The 16,065-nt window shown below is 37.8% G+C and overlaps 1 protein-coding gene across 2 annotated transcripts; it reads right to left on the reverse strand.

Moving 5' to 3' along the window:
* Positions 1-500: 500 nt before the first annotated feature.
* Positions 501-15,728, reverse strand: anks6 (ankyrin repeat and sterile alpha motif domain containing 6). 2 transcript variants are annotated; one of them, XM_083529887.1, is made up of 16 exons: positions 14,988-15,728; positions 10,716-11,242; positions 9,510-9,554; positions 9,151-9,355; positions 8,089-8,195; positions 7,839-7,978; positions 7,397-7,640; positions 7,056-7,105; positions 6,770-6,979; positions 6,160-6,328; positions 5,365-5,555; positions 2,904-3,087; positions 1,924-1,991; positions 1,477-1,593; positions 1,258-1,342; positions 501-1,104 (listed from the first exon to the last, which is right to left on the reverse strand). In XM_083529887.1, exons 1-16 carry the CDS (start codon positions 15,320-15,322, stop codon positions 1,064-1,066), a joined length of 2,718 nt encoding a protein of 905 aa, XP_083386013.1. In that variant the 5' UTR covers positions 15,323-15,728; the 3' UTR covers positions 501-1,063. The 2 variants fall into 2 exon arrangements, with proteins under 2 accessions (XP_083386013.1, XP_083386012.1); XM_083529886.1 differs by having other exon boundaries at positions 2,904-3,090; positions 14,988-15,726.
* Between the last annotated feature and the right edge of the window lie 337 nt (positions 15,729-16,065).

Consider the following 16,065-nt stretch of genomic DNA (forward strand, 5'->3'; position numbering starts at 1 on the left):
TTTTTTTTTTTTATATATATATATATATATTCTGTCTCTCTGTTAAAATAAACCTACCATAAAAATTCAAGACTGTTGATTTCTTTGTAAAAGGATAAATCAGCAGGGGATCCGAAAACTTTTAATGGGAACTTCATCTGCAGAATTTTGGAAATATTCTAAGTTGGAAAGTTACCAGGAATTACTTTAAAATTTTGGACTGAATTTATATACACTGTATCATATACAGACATAAATATTACATTTCATTTGTTCATAAGCTGACATGCAGGCAAACTAATACAGATTTTAAACAATGAAATTTTTTACTTGTATTTGTTTCGTATCATTTTGTTGAATGTCCAGAAAAGACAAAATCCACTGATAAACTAAAAATCCGCCATCAAACAGGTCAGCCAAGCAAAGATTCAGTCTCTATTTAAAAATTTATCAAATGCAAAATGAACCCTAACTATGCATTCCTTTCCCAAACTTTAAAAATTTTATGAAATTATCTCTATTGACTTTAAAAAAGTAAATCAGATAAAGTTTATTAAACTGTTGCAAGTTGCCCTGGCAAGCTTGTAATATTCATTCACACTCAAGTTCATTTTGGCAGAAACTTTTTGATTATCTGAGAAATCATGACCCAACTTGGCTGTACACAAAGCCAATGGTTGAACAATATTCAAATAAATCCGGAAAAATGCACACATCATAAAAAAACTAAACAAAAAAGAGAGGCATAAATACAAAAGAAAGTACCTAAACATTATCAATAACAGTCTAGTATTGTATAAGCATTCCCTATTATGACCTTTTACCTCATGCCATCGCAGCTTTATGACCTAACGTCAGTGCATGTATGTATTATACTAAAACTAGTCTGCTTATGCAGATTAATGTGTGAGGTCCTTTGCAATTTCTCTTTTGCTTTTTGTAGAATGATGTTATTTGTTTTAATGATGATATTCTTTGTCTTGGAGGTGGTTCTCCAGCAGCTTGTCTGAATTTGAACTTCAGAGTTTCTTGAACTTCAAAGTTAGAAGGCACCGATCTCCAATCCCTCGTCTGGCCAAAAGTGTTACCTTTTGTTCAGGGTGTGCAGCTGATGTCTTGGCCAAACTGTAAAGAAAAAAATAAAGAAAAACTGAGAATATATTAGAGCATCCAGATACACTGAAAAGTTAATTAGGTAATAGCTTCTGCAAAAACCATGAAAATAAACATTGTCATTAAAGACTTAGTTTTGTGAGTAATACTCAAAATGTGAAAAACCTGCAGGGTGCTGGTTACTTGCACTACTCCCAAAAGACGACTGGAAATTGTGAATAGTTTCCTGCAATATCTGTCTTTCTCTTCCCTAAAATGAATAGATGCTGTTATAAAAGCAGTCTATAAACATGCCAACTTTTTGGAATTTCAGCAGAAATAAGTACTGTATAAAAATTAAGACAAAGTTCATGATTGCTGTCTTTCAACAGGAAAGAAACACACCTTTCCAGCATTTAGTTCAGAAATTGCAGCCAGAATCTGTTGCCTGGGCCCGTCAGTTTTAATCCCCAGCTCCTGCAGATCTCTGTCAGTCAGAGTCAAAAAGGCCTCCATGTCTACCTGCAGGTACACATTAAAGTAATTTACAAAAGATGAATAAACAAAAATATGCAATTATAGTGTATGGGAACAAATGTAACTTAAGAAATAAAATTGCATTTATTTGTTAACTCCACTGTATATCTTTGTGCTTTTTCTCAACCTTTTCTTTTGTAATAGAAGTTAAATAGCATGTAAATAAGAGTTATATTTATATTATGTTTGTAATCTTGCGTACCAGTGTAGATTTATCATTGCTAGAGACTCAAAGCAATTTTGTATGTCGCTCTGGATAAGGGCGTCTGCCAAATGCTGCAAATGTAAATGTAAATATAAGAAAAATGCCTTTACCTCCTGTTCTTCAAATATTGGCTGATATTTCTCCAGGGAAAGTTTTTTCAGTATACCAGAAAGTTCATCTGTAAAAAGGGATAAGTACACATTGAAAAGTAAACAAAATATTGAATGTTTAATAATATTGCAAACCACTTCTCTCATAATTTGCACACATTTCCAATTCTTCTAGTCTAAATATCTTCAGTATCTATAGTCTTGGTGATATTTTTTTATGTTGTTGTGCTAAAAGATTTAAAATAGAGTCATATGTGATGTGAAAACATGCCTTATGTGCTCCAGACATATATATATATATATATATATATATATATATATATATATATATATATATATATATATATATATATATATATATATGTGTGTGTGTGTGTGTATATATATATATATGTGTGTGTGTGTATATATATATATATATATATATATATATATATATATATATATATATATATATATATAGAGAGAGAGAGAGAGAGAGAGAGAGAGAGAGAGAGAGAGAGAGAGAGAGAGAGAGAGAGATATGTAGGGATAGTGTAATATGCTCTCCCTGCCTTTGGAGGGAGCTGTGTGTTCTTTATCAATATTGGATTGAGCCTTTATTCGCAAGGGTTGAGCCCTTTTTTTTAATTTTGTTTTTCAGTAAATTTGTGAACCATGACTTACTATTAAGCTGTAGCCACACCCATATTTAGTTTAACTCTAATTTGTTATGAATGTGTGTGTGTGTTTGTATGTATGTGTACATGTATCTATATTGGAAGTTGTAATGAACCCAGTTCTATTTCCTTTGTAGAGAGAGTTCTAAGGCCCAGGACCAAGAGCACATACTGGTCAAGCTTTAAACGCTACCAATTATTACAGGCTGATGATACTGTCTCATGTTTTAAAAATATGATATTACTAACACACACAAACAAATTACAGTAGTGTAAATGGCATTATTAACACAATTAAGTCTCATAATTATTAGCACTGACCTTCATCAGTAATCGTGCCACTGCTGGATCCACCACTACTCTTAGAACATGGCTGGGAGGAAGCAGAAGACAGGGTTTCACCAATGAGTGGTTTAGGAGTTGGGGATGGCGACGGTGTCAGGGTTGGGGATGTACTCTTGGATGTGGAGGAATTCCCAGACTGCGGCCTCTTCTTTAGATCAACCTTCTGGTGAAATTGAAGTCAACAGCACTCATAAAACACACTTATTTGGAGAACCTGCAGACCCCTCCAGAAGTATGGCAGGTAACTGAACACAATTTAGATTTGATGTTTGAAAAAATTACAAATATTAGAAGGTAGATCAGAAAATTCCTTTATATTTAAATCGAGATGTGCATCTTTTTTTTATTTTTTTTTAAGGTTTTTTTTAACCTACAAATATATTAACCTACAAATTTCAAGTGATCACAAATATCAGAATCAGAATACTTTATTGATCCTATAGGTTGAAATGTGTTTTATGACTGTGTGACGAGTGTTTATTGCTGCCCAGGTGTACCCTGTTGAACAGGTTATTTAACAGCAGCAGTTAATGACAGAAAAGCTGAAATAGCTGTGAAAAAAAAGCCCTAAAACAACGGTCAGTGATATCAGCAGCCTCCACAGGGCAGTGGTAAAGGCATCACAATACACCACTTGAACAAGACTTGATAGCAGAAATATAGAGGTCATGCCACAAAAGGCATCATCAGAAGTAGAATTTAGAAAGCCAGATTGGAACTTGAAATTGGAACAATGAAGCAATGAGCAAAAGTATGAGAAAGAAAGATCATCTTATGATCCGAAACATACAAGCTCCTCAAGCAAGAATAATGAGAGTAGTGGTACAACTTGGGCATGCTTGACAAACAATATACACTGACCAGGCAAAATATTATGTCATTATAACATTATGAACGGTGGGTAAATAACACTGATTATTTCTTCATTATGGCACTTGTTATTGGGTGAGATATATTAGGCAGCCATCAAACATTTTGTCCTCAAATTTGATGTGTTGGAAGAAGAAAAAATGTGCAAGCGTGAAGATTTGAGCGAGTTTGACAAGAGCCAAATTGCGATTTCTAAACGACGGGTCAGAGCATCTCTTAAACTGCAGCTCTTGTGGGCTGTGCCCAGTCTGCAGTGGTCAGTATCTATCAAAAGTGGTTAAAGGAAGGAACAGTGCCACAGGGTCATGGGCAAAAAAGGCTGGGTGGGAAGCGAAGACTGGCCCCTGTGGTTTAATCCAACAGACAAGCTACTGTATCTCAAATCGCTGAAGAAGTTAATGCTGTTAATGCTCCATGGGTCAGGACTGTTTTGCCGCAAAAGGGGGACCAACACAATATTAGGCTGGTAGACATAATGTTATTAATAGGTATGCACCGAATATTCGGGCCACCGAAAATTTTCGGCTGAAAATGGCCCAAAGGTTGCATTTTCGGTTTTCGGCCGAAAGACTTTGATCACCGAAAAAACACGGCCGAAACAGTTTGTTGTGATGATGCAAACAGAAACCGCGGCCTGCATGTGCTTGTCTAAAACAACATGTCTGCGGTGTGGATGTATTTCAGTATATCTAAGAAAGACCCACGGATAGCGATTTGCAAAACATGTAATGCCGAAATTTCTTCGGGTTTAATTTATCACCTGAAATCCAAACATCCCGATCACTATGCTGAATATGAGAGAAACGCGGCACAGAAAAGCAAAACCCCTCCGAGCATGCGCACTCCGTCTGTGGCGGACGTTTTTGAAAAGGCAGCAAGTTTCCCAGTGATATTGTTGTATCTTTAAGCAGTTGCACTTGTTCTGAATGCACTTTGTTTTTATGCAAAAACATATTTAATTTTACAACCTTTCAGCAGGCCAGAGGGCCTGTACATTATTATTTAATGTACACATGAGTGCATTTAAGTTAAACATTTAAGTTTAAAATGTAATTTATTTTATCCTGTGCATTGTTGCAATGTGCTATAAATAAATATTTTCATAATTTGTAATTGATTTATTCTTTGAAACTTTAATATTAATTTATGCAATTAAAATGCCTTGATTTTAGTAAGTTTAGTACACAGTCATAGCCATAAATACAATGGTAATAATATTTGGCATAATTTCTTTCAGTGTTTCGGTTTTCTGCCTTGTTTTCCTTTTTTCTGGTTTTCGGTTTCGGCCAAGATTTTTCATTTCAGTGCATCCCTATTTATTAATCTTCAAATTAACAAATAAAAAAATCTGAGGGAAATTTAAATAGTCAAACACCTTATTAACTTCCTAAAAGTTCATCATAAATTGTGTCCTTACATTTGCCCATTTTCCTGCTTCCAACAATTCAGCTTCGAAGAATAACTGTTCACTTTCTGCCTAATATATCCAATGCCTTGAAAAGTGCCAGTGTAATTAGATAATCAGTAATATTTACTTTATGAGACAGAAATGTCAGCAGAACCATACCCATCTGGAATGCAATTCACTTGTCACCAGACTTTGGTTGCTTTGAATGTTGGGCAGGCTAACATCAGGCACGGTGGGCAGGGGTGTAGCAGTTGATGCCTCTTGGGTTGGTGCTTTGACATCAAGCAGGCCTGCGGCCCTCTTCCTCTGAGCAGCAATTTGAGACAGTACGCTGTCAGCTGCACTACCTCCTGAGGAGAGAGTTGAATTAAGACAAAATAGGTCAAATGACTGAAAAAAGATCTCTGAAGCAAGCACCCAGAGCAGTGGTTTCTTTTTTTTTTATTAATCCTGGTGTAAAACAAGGTGTATTATGTGTCAAACAAGCTTAACTAAGTACAAATCTTTTTTCCAACAAAATCAGTTTAGACCTATTATTAATCAGCATGTCTCTTAATAAGCTGGGTTGAATGACGAAAACGGAAAACAACCACGGTTCTCAAGCAGCTCTGTGACCAGGAGGATACGCCAATGTTTGTTTTCAGTCAGAAATTAAGCGTAAAAAAACACATTTACACAGACCTAAAAACCATGACCCTGTCGTCAGTTCACCACTGTTGTTTCCTCTAGCACAATAGTCTAGCCATCACAGTTTGGCCATTGTCAAACTCACTCAAATCCTTACACTTGCCTATTTCTTATGCTTCTACAACATCAACTTTGAGGACAAAATGTTCACTTACTGCCTAATATATCCCACCCACTAACAGGTGCCATGATGAAGAGATAATCACTTACCAGTCATAATGTTATAATGTTATGCCTGGTCAGTATATACTATATGTTTATTTGTACCTGAACGGTTGTGCAAGTCTGATGTATGACGGTTGACCCCTCCTACTCCGTTGGAACCCCCTGATGAATGAGGTGAGTTATAGTTGCCCGAGTTGGAGGGGGAGGAGGATGGGACCTTACTGATACTGGGGAACTTCATGGATCTGCTCACTACTCGACTTATGGATGTCTAAAACATTAGTAGAACATAGGTACAGATAATAAGGGAAAAAAACATCTCAAGCTTGCCAACACAACTTTAGCACCAACATCACTGCACTCCCTTTTGTATGAAATTCAACTCCTTAACTATGACTGACTGCTACTATTTTAGAACACTGATTGAAATGTGTTCTTCTAAACTCACAAACCAAAGAAAAATTTTAGGAATTCATTTTCTGTCTCAGATCCCAAAATTCAGTCTTACTATTTGTCCTTTTTACAGGAGAATATTTAACATTGCTTCTATAGTTCTATAAGACAATGATTTTTCATGTTACACATTAATAATTGTTAGGAACAGCAAAAAGGCAGAAAAGAAACAGCCTAAATAGCTAAATGACAGAACCAAAGTAAACTTGTGTGAGCAATATTGCAGTCATGTATAAACAAGGCTAAACCAGACACTTACAATATCAGAATTTCCACTGGTGTTGAAGTTGGCTTTGCTTGGTCTTTGGGGCATAGTCAGACGAGACTGCTCACTTGTTTTGCCTCCCTCTTTTAAAACCCTTGAGCGGTCTGAGTTCCATGGTTCAAAGTTAGATGGAGGTAGGAAGGGTGGAATAACGGCTTTAAGCTTGTCGTTGGGTAAGCGAGTCAGAGGTGCACCATTTCTCAGCTAAACAAAGAAATAATTATATTAATTGCAAAAATGAAAAGGTTTCAAACCCATAAGTGCTCATGAAAATGCTTACCATTGTGGTAATGAGAAAGTCATCTTTGTCACTGCTGTTTCTTCCAAGACCTTTAAAAATCATAAAACACCACAACTTACTTATATTTTTATTTCTTTATTTTTACTTTTACTTATTTAGTTAGACAAGTTATTATTCTTTTTTATAAACAATTTAAAACCATCCAGCAGTTTACAAAGTAAATTGCCAAAAAAGGTAGACATTGCTTTCCTATAAAGAATCTTAAATTAACCTTAATTTACAATTATGTCCATATGTATATGTTTATCTGTATTTAATGCTAAGTAAAAACATGGCAATAATCTGAATAAGTGTTGCAATGACAATGAATAACATCTTACCGCTTTCTTTGTTCTTATCCGTCCATGCAATGGTGAGATCATCTATATGTGCTCCAGCAGGAGAAACCATTGTACCACTTGGTTTAGAGCTGTTGTCTGTTCTGTTCTCTGCTTTCATTGTAGCATCCAACAAAATCCCTGGGTTATCATGGAATGGAGCTAAGCGATTGGAAGGGAGCCCATGCCTTAGTGTGTGTGTTAGCTTCAGTCTACGAAAGCGATTGGACATGCGATTCCACCAGGACTAGAGAGGAAGAGAGGAGAAAAAGAGTACAAAAGAACTAATTGTAAAGCTGTCTCTAATGTGTCCATATTCCGGCCAAGCTTTAGTAATGCCTTTACTGTGAGACACATTTTGCATAGACAAGACAGACCAGTCAGACATTCAGATATTAAATTAGATACACAACATCTAATATATCCAAGATATACAAAGCAACACCTTTAGGCCTCCTTTATCATCTGGTGGTACAAGTACATTGGAAGGAAGATGTTTCTTGGTGGAGATCTTGTCTCTATGCCTGCTCTTGTCTTTATCCACCATCATGCACACAGCAGCTAACAGTCTCACTAATTCAGTGTCTGGGGAGAGAGAGAAAATTGGTAAAGAAAAGTAATGAGACTATTTCATTTTTCCTTCAGGATAATAATAATTACCAAACAGAACATCATGATAAATAATTTTACTCTACCTGGGTCATTTAGTAGCATGACTAAGTCAAAGGCTGTGTATCCATTTTTGGCCCTTAGGTTTACATCAGCTCCCTGACTCAGCAGATATTTCACCACATCCTTATTTCTGTAAAAAGGAAAAAAAGGAAGACATCTAAACATTCTGTGCATCTAAGACATTCAGTATATACACTGCCTCTCAAACCCTTGCAAAACAGCTAGTCTTTTATTGTTTTTAAAACACATGTATGCTCCTTTTGTTCATATGCAACAAACAAGGTAAAAGGCAAAAACTAAAGAATTGGACAGGGACTGACAAGAAGAAAGTTCTGTTGAGAGATTAGTCCAAATATAACATTTTCCACTCTTACATAGGAACCTTTTTATGATGGAGAACTGAAGATATGATGTTATCAAACCTACTGTCAAACATGGAAATGGTTTGCTTAATGGTCTGGGGTTATTTGGAGCAGGTAAGTTTGAAGACTAATTCCAGCTGAAAGGAATACTCAGTCAACACGGTTACCTTTCAATAGTTTAACACCATGCAATTCTGTCTGGTCTGCAGCTTATTGGACCCAACTACAACAAGACAATGTCCCGAAGCAGGTCAGCTAGAGTGCTGGCCATCATGGAATGGCCTGTCCAGTCACTGCACCTAAATCCTATGGAACTGTACTGGGATGAACTGGATCGCAAGATCAGAAAGAAATATCCAAATAGCAAAGAACACCTCTGACAAGTTTTAAGAGAAGCATGGCAAAGTATTTCAGCGGAATGTTTAGAGAAACTAAGTGTCTGCATGTGTCTAGCTGTTATTTATGTTAAGGCAGGATTTCTCAAAGAAAAAAGTTTTTACCGTTTATTAGACCTTTGTTCCAACACCTGAACATTTGTGTATTTGTTTGGTCAATGTAAATTTTCATACAATTAAATTACTCTGTGTTTGATATATAAGCAAAAGAAACATACATTTTTCTCTTTTAAAAATGATAAAAGACTTGGTTTTTCCAAACCTTAGTACAGGCACTACATTCTAAACATTTTTTGTGTTAGGGAAAATTTAGGGATTCAAGCCTTACCCATGATATGTTGCCTGCATAAGTGCTGTCCAGCCATGTACGCCATCCTGTTTGTCTATGTCTGCATTCCTTTCAACCAGAAGCTGCACCACTTCCAACAGTCCACTCACAGCTGCTATCATTAAAGGTGACGCCCCGTCTGCATTGGCCATGTTCACCTGTGATGGATCCTCCTCTAGTATTTCCTTCACCAGTTGGGCATTTCCTGTAATACACACACAAACAAAAAACTGTAAACACATTGCTGGAGCATCAGTACAAATAAACTGTTCATTCAATTATCCATGGCATATTACTATCAATAAAGAGCTATTCTCTTGGATATTAAAAAAATACTCATTGTCCTCAGTGGCACTTACCTAGCTTTAGAGCACTGAAAACATCCGGCCTTTTCTTCTCATCATCTAGAGAGAAAATGGACAGAATAAAATAATTTAAAACATATTTATCGATATATTATATCGAACCCAATGGCTGTATTTCAAGCAGCTGTAATTTTGGGGGTTATATTGAATATATCAGTTACAATGAATATATACACTGATATATGTATAAACGTGTCTAGGTTACATATGTCGAAACGTAATGTGTGTAATCAGTCAAAAAATGGACGCCGGCCGTCACCGGTGAGGTGACGTAACGACCAGTAGTATAAAACGCATATGCGTGAGGGCAGCGGCAACTTCTGCAAGGGAGAAGGAAGCGCTGCAGGGACGCCGGAGGTGTGGCATAAAGACGCAAAGTCTCTTCCTTTAGGGAACTAGGGTTACATACGTAACCTAGAGAGGAACTCAAACTGCGTCACAATGCTTTGGGAACAAGTGTCCAATCACACAAGACTGACCAGTCCCTGCCTAGTGTGTGTCTGTCAACACAGCTAGAGAAGGACTGAGGGGCCAGGAGTGGCACTGCGGTCTAGGTTATAGGACCGCGCAAAGGTCAGCGGGGTGGACCAACCCCCAGCATTACATATGTCTTGGAGAGGAACTCCAGAGTACCAAGATTTTGAGGCAGCCACACTCCGGGTGGAGTGAGCTCTGACCCCGAAGGGAGCGGGAGACCTGCTCAGAGTCTGCTTATTAGCAGAGAGGCCTCTCTTGGGAGGGCCGTAGCGGACCAGCAGCTGCTTGGTCCTTCTTTAAGGACCCGTCCTGTGGACGTAGGTGTCCAGTGCACGGGTTTAGTTTCTCCTAGTCTTGGGCCTGGAATGGAGGAGGATAGAATGCCTGTAATCTTACGGGTCGTGGGACGACCAAGGGCACCTTGGGGATGTAACCAGTACAGGGGTACAGAAAGGCACTGGCCATACCAGGGGTAAACTAGAGGAAGGAGGGGGTCACAGAAGGGCCTGGAGGTCCCCTACCCTTTTGATGGGGCAGATGGCCAACAAGAACGTGGTCTTGATTAAAAGGCGCCTCCAAGATGCCACGGCTAGAAGCTTGAAGGGGGGCTCAGACAGATCCCACCCAGGCACTCTAGGTCATACATCTAGGCCTCCGGGTGCCGCGGAGAAAACGCATTACAAAAATTACATTTGGGACTCGTAGACTCGGGACCAATCTTACCTGGTTGTGGACGAACTGTCGTGATGGTATCCAAATAGCTCTTTACCTCTTTTTGCTTAAGATGCATTGCCACTTCAAAAGCTGTTTTGGACAGAACATTAAGGTGATCAGGGTCAGCACCTCTCTCTACCAGCTGCTGAGCTATACTAGCTTTCCCACTCAATGTGGCTAGCATTAGTGCACTCCAACCGGTGGTCTTCTGTGAAAAGTTCACGTCAGCACCCCACTCCAAAAGCAGTCTGACCATAGCCTCATGACCCTGCTGAGCACTAACCAATAAAGATGTAATATCCATGAAGTTTTTCCCATTATCACTGAGGTTACTGTTGTTCCCATTAGCATTTCTTTCAGCTGTAGAAAGATGGTCAAAGTCATCCACAAATGCTCCATGTTCAAGAAGGTGTTTGGCGACATGTGTATGGCCCCCTCGGGCTGCCATAGAAAGTACACTAGCTCCCATGCGATTCCTTCCATTGATCTCTGCCCCATTCTCAAGTAAGATGTGAGACACATTCAAATGGCCAAACCTGCACAAAAAACACAGAAAGTTAATTCACAGAGATCTGGGAAGTGAAAAAATCATACATAATTTAAGAAATACTGTACTTGTTGTACACAGGCTATAGTAACAAGCGATTTAAATTTGCACCTTTGGTCAAAATGAGCAAGGAAAATGTATTGTCTAACCTTTTGATTTTTTTGTTAAGGTTTTCTATAGGGTTCCAATAGAGGGATTGAAATAGCATTAATTTTGAGGATAGTATGCCATGTTTGTGTTGGTTTTAGTTAATGTTTTGGATTATTGTCCTGTTGGAGGATATAAACCATGGCCCACTTAAACTCTCTGGCAGAGGCAGGCAGATATCCATTTAATATCTGTTGATATTTGATATCAAATCATGTCATATATCCCAAAATAATGTCCATGTCCTGTGGAAGAACACAGTCCCAAAAATTTGAAGAGCCACCGCCATATTTTACCATTTGCATGAGGAAATTTTCCATATGGCTACTTTACTGTGTGTGCCAAACCAACCTCTGGTGTTAATTGCCAAAAAGTTTTATTATATCTGACCAATTCCATTTTTACAATCCCAAGTTTTAGTTATGCCTGTCAATCAGAAATAACTTTAGTTTGATTTTTGACGAAAGTAGATGCGTTTTTTGTTTTTAACCCTTCCAAGCAGCTTGTGGTGATGTTGGATTGTAGTTTTGGAGACCTTCTGACCCCAATATCCAACTAAGTTCTGTAATTCTCCAGTTATGATCCCAGAAGATTTTTTGGCCATGTAAACCATTCTCTTCTCAGTGCATTGAGGCACTAATATAAACACCTCCTCCTCCAGGTTAATTCAAAAAATTTCCAGTACAATTTACCTTTCAAATTTATTGCCCTAATGGGCATTTTCAATTATTTTGCTATTTTCTTATAGCCACTTTCCATTTGGTAAAAATTAACAAACTTTTGCCACACATCTCAGCTATATTACTTGGTCCTACCCATTGAGATGAATGACTAAGGGAATTTGTACTATGTAAAGTATTGCCTTATATTTATACACCTGTGAAACAATAATTCATAAATGAAAGTAAATTTTTGGTTCAAATCATCTAGTAATAGAAAATATAAGTAACATCAATAAGAATATACTTCCAATAGATTTAAATAATAAATAAGGGTGCCAATAATTGTAGCACACATATCTTTAACAAAGATTCCGTTTATCAAACTGTGCATTTGTTTGATATCCAAGACTACAGAGAATCTTATAATATAAAGAGAATCTAAACAATAAAGAAACAAATAACATGTTCCCAGCCTTCTTTGCTTGTAATTGCTAAGGGTGCCAATATTAGTGAAGGGCACAGTGGACATCTACGTCTTTTCAAACACCATATGTAAAAAAAAATATACAAATATTAGTGATATAACAATATGATACAAGGCTCCTGATTCACTATGTCTCTGTTTTAAACAATGCATACAGCAGTCAGCAAAATAAAAAAAAATTGCAATGAAAAATAAATTGTACATTTTAATATATCACTTATATCATGCAAAGTGTAATAAAAATCTATATTTATTCAAACCCAAATTTCTTCATCTAAAAAAAGTTGTTGAACCTCACAATTTTTTAAGCTCAGAAAAGGCGAATTGAGTTTAAAAGAAAAAAGTCACAAGTTCATTGGTTACCACAGCAATCCGAGCTTGCTAGTTTTAAGCACACCCATGCCCCAAAGCCCCCAACCACAAGAAAAAGTATTAAAAAGTATTATTAAGTACTAGTAGAAAATGTTGTGTTTGTTGTTTTTTAATAACTATTACTTATTCAACAAATAGACAATCAGAAATCCATGAGAACAGAATGAGAACAGATTCCATTATTCTGGGAACATTCACAGATGTTACCTAACATAAAAATGCCTCAAGGTCAGCAAGTTCTTGTAAATACAATACAATGGTCTAGCACCAGCAGAAACTATGGTGGCAAAAACTAGTGGGAAAAACAGTATGTCGAAAGTTTGGAAACACTTGGTCTTTTATCAGTTTTGAGACACATCTAAGTTCCTTTTGTTCATGTGCAACAAAATAGGTAAAACACAAAAACACAAGAATTGGACAGTGATTGACTGGAAGAAAGTTCTGTGAACAGATGAGTCCAAATTCGGCATTTCTTTGTATCTAAAAGTAGGACTTGTGTATAAAAGGAGGAAAAAGATTAATGGTTTGGGGTTGTTTTGGAGCCGAAAAGGTTGAGACTTATTCCAGGTAAAAGGAATACTAAAGCAACATGGCCACCATTCTAAATTTTTGTGCAATGCAATTCTGTTTGGACTGTGGCCAAATAAAAACAACTTCATCGAACAGGACAGACACGTGCAGAACAGAAAACTAGTAAACACCTTTGGCAAGTTTAACAAGTGGCAAAGTATTTCAGTTGAATGTTTGGAAAAAAACTATCTGTAAAATGAAGGGTGTAAAGCTGGAATTCATGCTAAGGGACACTAAACTTTAACTGTGTATTACTTTTAATATTTATATATATTATTTTATATATTTGTTCGGTCGAAGTAATAGTTATTGCATCAAAATAAAAGGAACGATGAAAGATGAGCTTTTTCCAAACTTTGGGCTGTATTTTTTTCACCCATAAGTCTTCAGAAAAACAAACCCAAAGAGGAAGAAGCGTAATCTGTACGCAAAGGTAATCCACACAGAAACCCAAGATGATGGAGAAATCTTGCTAAAAAAATACAGCTTGAACACAAACAAAAAGAACAAAAAACAAAAGAGAATTTCCCTGGACTATAGTACAACACAAAACAGCTTTCAAGATTACAAACAGAAGCAATAGTAGGTAACTGTCTTGTTTCCCGCAACAAAATCCCCTTATAGTCTAATTACACATTTATTAATGATTAATAAACTAATCCCAAAACGTATAATTAAGACTTCCGATGCGGGGAAAATACACCATTGTGAGATGAGTATAACACAGAACAAGACATTAAAAAATATTAGGATTCATTCATTCATTCATTTTCTCCCGCTTATCCGTAATTTGGGTCGCGGGGGCAGCAGTCTAAGCAGGCCCCCGCCTTCGACTGCTGCCCAATCCTCACAGCACCGTCCCTTACGGTCCCTCCTGCAGGTGGTGAGCCCACGGGAAGGTGGCCCCACGTCACTCTGACGTCACGGACCTTGATATTTCCCTCTTAAGGGAACCCCGGAGCATAGAGGGTTAAGGGCCTTGCTCAAGGGCCCAAGAGTGGCAGCTTGGCGATACCGGATATATATTAGGATATTTAAATAAATATTTTGCTTTTGCTCTGAACTAAATTTGGACTGTTTTAAAATTAAAAAAATTAAAACTGTTTAAAAATAATAAAAGGTGTAGTATAACACCACTGAGACATTTCACATTGTACTCCCGCTGCTGTATCACTCCGCCAATTCACTACACTGTCTGTAAGGCAGTCTATGCGTTGCCATGGCATCACGCAACGCTCTATTCAGTTGTGGCTTCTTTGGGAACTTAAGTTTAAGGACCAAAATTAAGGAAACTATTTAAACATGAAAAATCTCAAGTTGGAAGATTTTAAATACTTGTTTAAAGACTGTTTTATAAAAGTGATATGACGTTCGGCCTACAGGCTCGAACCTACAGCCGAAGCCGTACTACAAGAACACTCAGGTTGTTTTCTGATAAATGCACTTATTTGAAGCTCAGACCTGCTGATTATTGATTAGATAAAAACGGAATGTCCTACCTCGCTGCCTGCATTAGCGGCGTCCAGCCATAATTATTCCGGCTATCCACAGACGCCCCTTTCCTCAGTAAGAAACGGACTAAATGCTCGTGTCCGCCCGCAGCCGCGAAGTGTAAACCCGTGTTCCCTTCTTCGTCCGTGCTGTCGACGTGGACAAGCGGCAGTCCCCCCCGCGGGATGTCCACACCGCATTCCGACACCGAATCCAGACGTGCCTTGGACTGTCTCCCTGAATCATTCCCAGCAGGCTCCAGAATCCTCTTCGCACTCTCATAGTCGCCCTCATCGCAAGCACGAAGCAACAAGAGCGAATTCGCTGGAACGCCGAAATTCATGTTTTTATTAGAATATTTCAGTAAACGCGCAATTTTTTTCTCGTCCGACGCATCGGTGTGAACTTTAAGGACATCATCGGCATACAAGAGGCACTGATAACCGCAGGAGCAGAAAAAAAAAAAAACAGGAATCAGTAACAGTCAGTACTTGGAGAATTTGGAAACTTTTCTTCCACGCGTTATGCGCATGCTCACTGAGGGGTCTGAAGGGTCATTCAGTCTGCACTGACAAAAAGCCTGTTCCGTTTGTCAAAATACATGTGGAGGAAAAACATGAGGACACTGTGGCTTGTACATCAAACATCCATGAATTTAGAACTTAGACATGATCAGATATTCGGTCATTGAAGACTTCTGAATGATAAAGATCCATCAACATTGGATATATTTTAGTCAATGTGCAGCTTGTATAGCAGTATAGATTTAGAACCCGAAGTGATAACAGCAGTACCTTGTTTAACAATGTAAAGCCACATGTCCTATCCATCATGTTCATGTTTTTTTCTGCTTGACAGGATCATCAAAATGTGTGTATCTTGTATTAGAGCAGTTAGAATTTGGTGCATTGAGTACAGTTTTCTCATACCGACCACTGTATGTTTAACATGGCACCTCATGGCAAAGAACTCTCTGAGGATTTGAGAATTATATTTGTTGCTCCCCACAAAGATGCCTAGGCTATAAGAAGATCAGTAACACCCTGAAACTGAGTTACAGTACAGTGGCCAGGGTCATGCAGAGGT

The sequence above is a fragment of the Silurus aristotelis genome (assembly GCF_946808225.1).
Source record: "Silurus aristotelis genome assembly, chromosome: 25".
NCBI classification, from domain to species: Eukaryota; Metazoa; Chordata; class Actinopteri; order Siluriformes; family Siluridae; genus Silurus; species Silurus aristotelis.